The sequence below is a fragment of the Cynara cardunculus genome (assembly GCF_001531365.2).
Source record: "Cynara cardunculus var. scolymus isolate 2C chromosome LG 4, CcrdV1, whole genome shotgun sequence".
Taxonomy (NCBI): domain Eukaryota; kingdom Viridiplantae; phylum Streptophyta; class Magnoliopsida; order Asterales; family Asteraceae; genus Cynara; species Cynara cardunculus.
Genome location: NC_037531.1, coordinates 5,614,219 through 5,626,138, shown reverse-complemented (window position 1 = coordinate 5,626,138; position 11,920 = coordinate 5,614,219). Strand labels below are relative to the sequence as shown.

The window sequence follows — 11,920 nt, the reverse complement described above, 5'->3', positions numbered from 1 at the left end:
AGTTGACAGTGATCGATGCATTTGAAGATGTCGTTAGGAATAGCCATGATTAACAACCGTTTACATTTGTTCCTTAATTCGACGATTACCTTGTCTTCATCACTCCAGTTTGCTTCGGGTCGAGGCTCATAATGCTCAGGTATTTCTGGGGTAGTTTGAGTTGCAGGAACTCTTGGAATGAGTTTCATTGGAACATAAGGAGGATTGTACAAGAATTCACAAATCCTAGGATGAATACCCTCAAGAAAACTCACCATTCGGATTTTCCATTGAGGAAATTCCTCACGAATGAGCGTGGGTGGTTTGGACTGTGAACCCGTACTCATGAAGGAAGCATTGGCCGTATTCGCCATGGATTAAAGAAGAATCAAAAGAAAATAGGAGAAAATTGATAAGACAGTGAAAAAATAGAGTAAACTTGGAGAGGAAGATTACGTGCTCTAGAGACGATAAAGGATGGATACCAAGAACAGAAATAATCAAATTAAAATTTGATTCCTGCTCTGATACCAATTGTTGGATCGAATAACTCAATTCTTGGTACTAAAAACTTACTTGAATGATCGATTTGACAGTAGTAGAGCAGCGGAAACAATATCAATCAAACAAGTAGAAACAGTAAGAACACAATGAAGAACAAGTAATGAACACAAAGAGAATTGCTTCAAAAAATTTTCAATTGATTGAAAATGTTGACGATTACAAATCTGGAAGCACACTGAAATACAAAGGCCTACCCTGCTATTTATACAAGCAAGTAACCGTTTCCTGACACGACCTAAAGCAATTAAATCTAAGCCGTTCATCTAAAAACAGATTACAGACAAGATCACGTGGAAGGCACGAGCAGCTAAAAGACCTAAGTAAAACTAGCTAAAGATAATCTACACAGAAGACTAGCTGCAGACCCTCTGTGAAAACTCACAGAGGCTCTGCTGGATATGACTTAAAGTGTATGTAGCATAGGAACAACTTACAGAACCTCTGTTAAACACGGCAGAGGTTCTGTCGTCTTTGTCTTGTAACATTGTCTTGGCAGAGGACAAGTTTTCAGAACCTCTGTGGATGAAGACAGAGGTTCTGTCACTTTAACCTTGTACAAAAGAGCTTCTTCTGATGATTGTCCTCTGAGGTCTTCTGTAACAGATCAGCTTCTGTCAATACTTGCTGTTTTACTTTTTCTATACTTTTACATTAAAGGAATGAGAGCTAACAGGAGATGGTGTTTATTTGGGTGGTGATGGAGGCTAAGGTCTCATCGGTCGCAGTTGCCTGGGCCGTGAGGGTGGCGATGGAGTTCATCATCAATAGGTTTCTTTGGGTGGCGAAGGTGGAGGAGGTGTTACGGTGTTGGGTTACGGTTTGTTGCAGCATTTGGAGACGGGTTGTATTGTCTCGGGTTTGGTTTGCAAGGGTGGCAAGGGATTGTTGAAGGGTGGTGATATYGATGGATGGTGGGTTTTCAACAATCCCTTGGATGATGAGTTTTAGGTCTTCCAAGGACCGTTGAACTGAGTCAACAAAGGCTTGGAACTTAGCCTTTATGACCAGATCGGCCATGGGGATAACCCCTGCAGCAACAGATGTTGCAGGTTGAGCCTCAGCTCCAGAGGCGCCTTCATTGCCTTGTGAAAATATAAGCCGTGAAGGACTTCCATCATGTCCTTGATAGCCCTCTAGTGAAGAGCAATCTCCTGGTGTTGCAATAACTTCTTCTTCTTCCTCGGCTTAAGAGGTTGGGTAAGAGAAGTAAGTGTGTTTCCCCTTCGCTAGATCAAGTATCAAAGGGGGGGTTTTGTGCATGTATGGGAGAACGCTCTGAACGATCTTAGGATTCAGTAATGTCAGAAGCAACACATGCTTCTGGGTGTGTGGGTGGTAGTGTCGAGCCATGAGGCGATGTGGCTCTTATGTCTGCATCGCCTCTCTGTTGGAAGAGGGGCGATGGAAATCATGGTTCCTCAGCTAAATCCTCTCCAGAGTCCCAAAGAATGGCCTCTGGATGGCTGGTTTGGGTTTGGTTTGGACTGGGTCGTCCTTGTTCAATACCCCTTTGGCCTTGATCGCTAGGGGTTGAGGAGGTGGTTGCCCTTTGGGAAGAGGGAAGGGGATTTGTTTGTGTAGGGCCGAGGGATGCACGAGAAGTGTCATCATCATTATCATCTTCATCATCCAATGAAGACGGCTCATGTGCTCCCTCGCTTGACTGAGGGGACGGCTCTATGTGCTCTGGGGTAGCTGCCCTTGGTGCATGGGACAGCAGAGAGCGTTCATAAGTTCTTCGGATCTCAGATGTCTCTGGGATGACACTGAGCATGGCTCTGGAGATTGGCCTGTCGATAGTGTAGCCATCCTTTGAGAGTGTAGGTCGATGGCCACACATCTTGAAGAGTGGAGTGAATGGTCCCTATTAGGAGAGATAGGAAACGAGGAAACAAAACATAAGTCAAGGGCTTGCCGGTGGCCTGGAGCTTGCACTTCTTGACTACCGCTGAGTGGATCTCATTGTATATGAGGAAAGCATAGTCAAGAGGGATGTTGAAGAAGAGGCCATACATAATCGTCATTATGTTGATGTTGCTTTGATCCATCGACCCTAGCTTGCATGTGAGGGCCCTGTTCAATATGGAAAAGAACATATTCCACATTGGTGGCAAAAACTGCCTTTTGAAATGAGGCGTTGCGTAGGTCATGATTGTAACCTAGCAATTTTATGAACCGAAGGATGTCTGAGGTTGTGGGTTGGTCTGCATAATGGTCAATGTCGAGCTTTCGGCAGGTGGGAATGCACAGAACCCTAGAGACTTTTGCCCGAGAGATCTTGAGCGAGCAGATCATGTCATTTGGGGCGTCGATGTCCCCCATTATTCCACGGCTGTCATTGTCGTACTCACAGTTTTGCCAGTATTGTTGAACGTACTTTAGAGGTACGCCATTGTTGGCTAGAGGCAGGGCTGGTAGAAGGATGCAGTTACGGAAGAACTCAATTATCACGACAAACCTGTCGTCGAACAGGGTGGTTCGAAGCTCGATGGCATGATTGTTGGGCTTTATTGGTAGAAAGACGATTGCTCGGCTGTCGGCGCCGGTGGATTGGACACGGCTATCGTTGTCGTTGGACTCGTGTGATGTGGAGGAATCCATTGTGGATACAGTTGCAGGTAGGTTTGTGCGTCAAAGTCTAGTTGCAGGTTTTAGGAAGAATAAGGGATGACTGGAGGTAGAAGAAGGGTATATATAGGTGGGGGGAGGAGAACATGAAACAATTTTCTGATTATTATATTTAAAAAATCATGAAAGGTGAAGGCGTTTGGCAAAAGGTGAGTTGATTTGGGAATCGTGAGCAGTCTTGATTGTACGTGCCATTAATGTTGGAGGACACGTGTCAAGGCGGGGATAGGAAAGGGTAATTTTAAACGGTTCATGAGGAACAGGCTATATATGGTGTCAGGCGCGTCGGAGTATATCCCAAAAAAAATTCCATCTAATTGTAAGATAAATACGAATTACGAAGTTTTAGTCTTCTAAAAACCCATGATGTATAGTTTTTAGTCACAAAAGCTGCAATTTTGTATAATCTTTAGAAAGTTTTCAATTAAGATGGGTTTTTGGATGAAAATTATTTTGTCATGGAACCAGAGGAGCTCTGGTTGGTCATGACGCATTGGATGAGGAACCAAAGGTGCTCTGGTTGAACATATATGAAAGAATTCATCGATGAAATGTTGGATTGTATGATAAATAAGCCTTGGATGACTAACAGGAGGCTCTAGATAAGCGTTGACAATCCATTATGTAGAGCCAGTGGGGCTCTGGTTTAAATATACATGGTGTATTATTTAGCATTTAAGTGTCCAGAGGCTCTGGATAGTWGGACCRGAGGMTCTGGTATGGAAAATGCATATTTATGCAATGGAGATTCATGATGAATGAATAGCTCCCCCTCAAATGATGTATGAAGATAAGATTTGAGTTTTAGAAACTCCCCCTAGAACCAATAACGATGTGGATTGAGGTGACCAGAGGCTCTGGTCTTTACAACCAGAGACTCAGGTTGTAAATGAAGATGAAAAGTTGTATGAAAAATGTCTAAGTATGCAAATGGATGTGCATATGAATGGGTCTTTGAGACCAGAGGGCTCTGGTTCCAAAAACAATGAATCCAGAAGCTCTGGTCTTTAGAACTAGAGGCTCTGGTTGCAAAGGCGATGAAAAGAAGTATGAAAATATGGTTAAGTGCATGTGAGTGAGAAAAGGGGGGGGGGGGCTCTTTGTGTCTAGAGGGGCTCTGGTGACAAATAGTATGAATCCAGAGGCTCTGGTCTTTAGAACCAGAGGCTCTGGTTGTCTTGGATATGCTATTAAAGATGAATGAAAGGTGAATTTAGCATGCCAAGTCTTATTTGGAAACCAGAGGTCTCTGGTTGCAAAGGACTTGGAAACCAGAGGCTCTGGTTACATGAATGATGCTATGCGATGGAGTCCAAAAGGGCTCTACTCTCAAAGGATGAGAATCCAGAGGCTCTGGTCTATAGGACCAGAGGCTCTGGTCTCAAAGAGTGAGAATCCAGAGGCTCTGGTCTATAGAACCAGAGGCTCTGGTTGCGAAGGTAATACTTAGTGAATAAAAGCTAAGTATTTGCTTTGGACTAGATGTCTCTGGTTCCAAAGGCGATGAAAAACTTTGAGCCATATTGAAATGTTTCTTCATGGCCAGAGGCTCTGGTCTTTAAAACCAGAGACACTGGTTTGGAGTACTTATTGATTATGGCTTATTGCTATGTATCACTTGTAGGCATAACCATGAGATATTGAGAATCTCTGATTTAAGAACTTTTATTGCCTTTAAGTGGTGAGATTCAGGATACCCATCTTGCTGACTAGGAATAAAAATCTTTTCTCATCAAGAGCTTTTGTGAAAATGTCAGCAAGTTCAATCTCAGTGGGAACAAAGTACATTTCTATATTACCTTTTTCAACATTGTCTTTCAGAAAATGGTACCTTACATCGATATGCTTCGTCATGGAATGCTGCACTGGGTTTGCAGAGATTGCTATAGCACTCTTGGAGTCATAGAGGATGGGAATTTTGTCATAATGGAATCCATTGTCCTTAAGCTGAGTCTTCATCTAGAGAACTTGTGAACAACAACTAGCAACAGCAACATATTCTGCTTCTGCTGTAGAGGTTGAGACACATTTTTGTTTTCTGGATGTCCAACTTACCAGCTTGTCCCCCAAGAGTTSACAGCTTCCAGACGTGCTCTTTCTATCAAGCTTGCAACCTGCATGATCTACATCTTTGTAGGCTATTAGATCAAAGCCAGAGTTCTTTGGATACCAGACACCCAATGAAGAAGTAACCTTGAGGTATCTAAAGATCCTCTTGACTGCAGAGAGATGAAATTCTTTAGGATTTGATTGATATCTTGTACAAAGACATGTAGCAAACATGATGTCTGGTCTACTAGCAGTTACATATACAGGAGTGATCCAATCATGCCTCTGTAGGTTGTTACATCCACAGGTTTGCTTGATGGATCAGCAAWTAACTTAGCTCTTGTAGCCATAGGTGTTCTCATCGATGATGAATTTGAGAGAGAGTATTTTTGTAGAAGGTCAGTCACATACTTGGATTGATTGATGAAAGATCCTTCTGAAGTTTGTTTTATTTAAAGACCAAGGAAGACACTTAGTTCTCCCATCATACTCATCTCAAATTTGCTTTTCATCAACTCTGAGAATTTTTCGCAATGTTTTGCATTTGTAGAACCAAATATGATGTCGTCCACATATATTTGAACAAGTAATATGTCACCTTTGTGCTTTTTGAGAAAGAGGGTTGTGTCAATTGTACCTTTTTTCGAATCCATTGTTGATGAGAAAGGTGGATAGTGTTTCACACCAGGCCCTGGGTGCTTGCTTCAGCCCATAGAGAGCTTTGTCCAGAAAGTAGACATAATCTGGATGTTTTTGATTTTCAAACCCAGGAGGCTGCTGTACATATACTTCTTCTTGAAGTTTGCCATTTTGGAAGGCATATTTGACATCCATCTAATAAACCTTGAAGCCTTTGTGAGTTGCATAGGCTAGGAATATCCGGATGGCCTCAAGTCTTGCGACGGGAGCAAATGTCTCATTGTAGTCAATCCTTTCTTCCTGGCAGTAGCCCTTGGCAACAAGCCTGGCTTTGTTCCTTATGACTATGCCATCTTCGTCCTTCTTGTTTTGGAAGACCCATTTGGTTCGATGAAGCAAGCATGGTCCTTGCTGTCTCCACGAGGGTTCTGTTCCTTCGTTCCACCACTCCATTCTGTTGTGGAGTTCTAGCTGCGGAGAAGTTTTGTGTAATGCCTTCACTGATGAGGTATTCATCGATTCTGGCATTTTTGAATTCAGTTCCATTTTTGCTTCTAACCTTTATTAGTTTTCGTTGTAGAAGGACTTGGAGCCTTTTCATCACTCCAATGAGTAGGTCAGGAACATCTGATTTGTTCTTTACAACTTCAACCCAGGTGTATCTGGAGTATTCATCAACCAGTACTAACATGTACTTYTTTCYARARAGACTTTGAGTTGATATTGGCCCACAGAGATCTATATGTACCATGTCCAAGGGCTTGGTGCAGGAGGTTTCTGACTTGGTTGTATGTGAGGCCCGTCTTAGCTTTCTCATCTCACAGGCTGAGCATAGATGATCTTTTTCAAATTTAAGATCCGGAATTCATTTGACCAGCTTCTGTGTGGCTAGTTTTCGTAGTCCATCAAAGTTGAGATGCGAGAACATTTGATGCCATAGCCAATTTTCATCGCTCTTATGAGACACAAGACAGAGGGTGTCTTGTCCCATAGAGGATTCAAAATCTAGAAGATAGAAATTTTCTTCTCTCTTTGCCTTGATGATTGTTTGACCGGGCTTTGTTTCTATGATACAAAAACCTTTACGGAACCTGACTTCAAGACCCTTGTCGCAGAACTGGCTTATGCTTAGTAAGTTGTGCTTCAAACCTTCAACATAAGCCACTTGCTGATGGAGATGTTTCTTTTGATGAGAGTGCCATATCCCTTGATTGTACCCTTGTTGTTGTCTCTGAAAGTCACAGAGCCTCCATATTTTTCATTGAAAAAGGACAACTGACTTTTATCACCACTCATGTGTCTGGAGCAACCTGAATCCATGTACCATGGATGCATATGTTGGTCCTGCAAGACAAATTAAGGGGTTTTAGGTACCCATTTCTTTATGGGTCCACTTTGTTAGTAAGGGGTACCACTCTCTTTTCATTACCCTTAGCCTTTGCAGGCTTGGGTTTATTGATATTTCCCTTGCCCTTGGATTTGGGCTTTTTTCACGTTTTTATTGGTTTTAACTTTGTATCGATAAACGTGTTAGGAGAATATGCAGTGATGTGTCAACATGTGATTCCTCAAGTTTTGTAAAAGAGTTAAACATTGACAGTTATGATGCTTTGGGTATGTATATCTACCGTTCTTTTTATTCGATGGAAACGAAGAAGTAAATGCAGGAGATGTAAATCCTGTCCTAGCATCGGTTGTTTTTACAAACTTCCTATCTAGTTCAGATTTTTTATTTGAAGGGGTCTTTGTCTTTACTTCTTCAGCTGAATGAGAAGAAAAGTGGTGGTTAGTTTTCTCAGAGATAGGCCAATTCTGTTTTTGTTCACGAGTAAACTTAATGAACTTGAAGGATGTACTAGGGCCTTGAGATTTATCTTTGGCAGATTTGCTATTTCTCAGCTTTCCCTTTCCTTTGTCCGAAGATTTCATCAATGGAAGAACACCAGATTTTATTGAGGGTTTGAAGTTTTGAGGCTTCTTAGTCTCAATGATCTTTGGTGATTCACATATTATCTCTTCTTCTGATTCGGAATAGAGAAAGTCTCTTGCTGATTTCTCGAAATCAAAATTAGCATGGATGTTTGTGGAAGGTGTGGGTTCAGAGGTTGATGCTTCAGAGTGATCTGTTTGAGGTTCTATCGATTCTGACTTAGATAAACTTTCGGTTTTACTCGGATGGTTCATCGACTCATCAGCTGATGGTTCCTCATTAGGATTCTCCTTTTCATCAATAGTACTTGCTGTTGAAGTGGAATTGACACCCAGAGACTCTGGTTTGACCGTAGGGTTTCCATCATTCTCTGATTTAGAGGTGTCATTCCATTCATCAGAATTCTTACATGTACTGCTCTCTACACCACATTTTCAAAATCCTGTCTTAAAACGACAGATTTTCCATCGACTTTAACTCTTTTAAAATTTGCTTTTGGTTTCGGGATAAAGTCGGGTTTCTGAATGCATCCAAGTTTGAAAGTGGATTCAAGGGTGGATTTCTTTGATTCGATGAAGGAGTCCAATTCATTGAATCCAATCCCTTGAGTGTCCGTTTGACCGTTTAACTTTTCATACACATATTGGGCATCCTTGTATATCTTCATCAGAAGTTCATTGGTTTGAAGCTTCTAGTGAAGGATCTCCCTTTTCTTTTGAAGGAAATCTTTAAGAGCAACTGAGTTTAGTCTCTCCGCCTTTGATTCTTTTAAGGCTTAATTTTCTTTTCTAAGTCCTTAGTTATTCGTTTGTTTAGTTCCAGAAGTTTTTCTTCCTCTGATTTCTTAAGTGTGGTGATGCGAGTATTTTCCTTAGCAAGTTCGGCTTTTTCTTCGGTTAGAAGATCAGTCTCTCTTTTGTAGAAACTTGCTTCTTTTTCCGCTTTTAGTCTTTCAGATTTTTCAAAATTTAATTTTTCTTTTAACTTATAGAAATCCTTTGAAAGTTTTATCACCCTTAACTCCAGCTCAGATGAAGCAGAGTTGGTTTCATTGGAAGTAGACTCACATACCTGATCATCAGAGTCGGAGGTGGGTTCTGTAGTGGATGTGGCCATCAGACAGATGAGTGCTTTATCTTCTTCATCGGATGAAGAGTTGGATACCCAATTTTCTTTCTCAGCTATCAGGCTTCGCTCTTTTGAATTGTATTTGTACTTATTCTTGTAGTAATCGGGATCCTTTACCAATCGTCCTCTACACTCTTTTGAAAAATGACCAATTTTCCCGCATCTGAAGCAGCGAAGRTCATTTTTCCTTCCGTTTTTATCTTCTTTCTTGTCCACCCTTCTGTTCTCTCTCTCTTTTCTTTTTTCTCTTTAGTCTTCCCTCTGATAGAATTTTGATGGTTTCTTCTCATGGTATGACTGATATTTCTCCTTCTTGAAGTCTCTTCGTTCATAGGGTCTCTTGATGAACTTGTTTTGGAACTGTCTTGTAATCAAGGCCAGAGACTTAGCAAAGGCTTTGATATCATCATCTGATTCAGATGACTCGTCTTCAGATTCCGATTCTACCACCATTGCTTTCTTTCCTTTCTTCTTGTGATCTCTGGTGGAGGTCTTTGATTCTTCCTTTTCATCAGCAGCAAGAGCCAGAGGTCCACCGATGGATACTTTCTTCTTCATAATGTCGTTCTCTTGTGCTACAAGCGTTCCATATACATCATGAAGTGACCAGCCGTCTAAGTCCTGATTTGCTTGAAGGGACATTGACAGCTGAGTCCATTCATTGCCAAGACTTTTTAGGAACAAAACATTGTTTTCTTCCTTTGTTCTGGTGATATCATTTCGATGACATTGATTAATCAATGTGTTGAAACGATCGTAAGTCTTCTGTATTGGTTCATCAGGAAGAGCTTTAAAGTTGGTGTATTCGTTGAGACATTGTGCTCTACGATTCTTCTTTGTTTTAGCTCCTCCTTCCAATTGGCTTGCAAGTTCATCCCACAATTCCTTTGCTGTGGAACATGCATCAAGGGATTGAAAAATTTCAATGGGAATAGCCATGATAATTAGTCGCTTGGCCTTCTTGTCAGTTTTCACACGTTCAATATCGTCTTCATCCCAGTTTTTCTCATCCTTGGGCATGTAATATGCAGGAATTTCTGCTGTGGTATTTGTTCCAGGGACTCTTGGGACAAGAGTCTGTGGAACGTAAGGACCCTCCATTATAGATCGCAGTACGTTTCTGTCCATCCCTTCCAAGAAGTTTACCATCCTTATTCTCCATTGTGGGTACTCTTCTCGTTGAAGAGTTGGAGGCTTGGTGAGGGAACCAACAGTATATGCGGAATTACAGTTGGGCATCAAGAATTTTCGAAGAGAGACAAATTTACGTTTTTTGGTGAAGATATTTCGTGAAAAACGTGAATTGAGAGATTTTGGATGATCGTTTGATTGGAAAAACAATCAATTGGCTCTGATACCAATTCATAAGTGTAAACGTAATAAAGAACAATAAGTGATGAAGAACCAGAAGACCGATGAAAACGTTAAGGCAAAATTGACCAAGTCTGAAGAACAACCAGAGGACCGATGAATCGACCAGAGATGCGATGGAAAGAGCATCTTCATCACCCCTCTGGTCAACAACACTTAGAGTTTTCTCCAGCAGTTCAACCAGAGGCATACGATTAAGATATGAAGATAAGGTTGAATTAACATCCCATGGAAGACAGCTGGAGATAACAAATCGACTGCTGGATTTCAAGTTTATCTTGATTTATAGCTTATTCATACTTTAGATAAACTTTATCAGTTAGTAGAAGATTAGCTAAATAGTCTCGCTAGATAGTTATCTTCTAATTAGCCTACTAGTATAAATAGGTGATTAGGCCTATTATAATCAACGCCGCTTTTACGTTTTCATTTAATATTGAATAAAGTGAAATTATTGGCACTCAAGATTGTTCTTTGAATGTTCATACATTGTTCTTGAGTGTTCATCATTTTGTTTATTAAAACACTATAATTTGGTTATTCTTAAATTGATTATTAGTGTTATTGAGAGATCTAGAATCAACACACATTAAGGCCTCAAGCAGAGGAAGAGGCGGTGAGAGCAGAGGAAGAGAGGGTGAGAGTAGAGCAAGAGAGGGAGAACAAAAGAAAGCGAGAGGAGAAGAGGAAAAAGAAAATAGAGAGGGAGAGAAAGAAAAAGGAAAAAGCAGAGCGAGCAGAGCAAGAGAGATTGGCTGAACTTGCCCGAAAATAAGAAGAGAAAAAACGAGCAGAAAAAGCTCGACAAGCAGAGATCGCTCGCCTAAGGGAAGAGGCACGGCTAAGAGCAGAGGAAGAAGCTCATCAATCCTCTAGCTCTAATCAAGAGGGTGACCAAGAGCATTTTGATGATGCTGCTAGGTCTTTCACTTATAGTGAGGAAAGTGAGGAGGAAGAAGAAGAGAGTGAGAGTGAAGAGAGTGAAAGTGACGAGGAAGAGAGTGAAGAAGAAGAGGGAGGAGGTGAAGCAGCTGCTTTGCCTCAAGGTGAGCTTAAGCAGCCTAGGCTAAATAGGCACATCCGTTTCGACACCCCACCTCCTAGTGCAAACACATTATCTGACTCCGGTGGTCGAAACACAGGAGTCATTAAAACAGAGGTGCACACCTCAAACCCAAACCAGCCAAACCAACCAGAGGTCGCATCTGCCTCTGGTTATGATAGCCAAAGGGAAGCTACGCCACAGGGAACGCCCTCTCAAAAAGTGCAACCTTTGAAAATATAAGTGATGTGTCTCCCTATATCACGCCACCTTCCCATATCGAGAAATTCGTTTTCTCTGCACGTGTAGACTCCCAACCTTGTTCAGAGCAAGGAATAGGTGCACAAGGCTTGGAGACTCTCGACCAATCTCTTACAGGCCCGTTTCTGGCATTTTTTGGGCCCTGGGCGATTTGTGAATTTTGGGCCCTCTATATATACAAAAAAAATCTTAAATAAATGTTTTTAATCACTAAAAAACAAACTTTCACACAATAATACTAATAATTTATACAAAACAATTCTTCGAGTATTTCGGATACAAAATCATCAATAATAGCATCTAATTCATACAAAACAACTTCTTCGAGT

The 11,920-nt window shown here is 41.3% G+C and overlaps 1 protein-coding gene across 1 annotated transcript in view; it reads left to right on the top strand.

The window, feature by feature from the left end:
- LOC112510802 (histone H3.v1-like) overlaps positions 1 to 11,920 on the top strand; it is a 29,986-nt gene that overhangs the window by 6,151 nt on the left and 11,915 nt on the right. Inside the window, exon 2 of the mRNA XM_025116150.1 lies at positions 11,083 to 11,447. Within this exon, the coding sequence (XP_024971918.1) occupies positions 11,083 to 11,447 (365 nt within the window). The remainder of the gene's footprint in view (positions 1 to 11,082; positions 11,448 to 11,920) is intronic.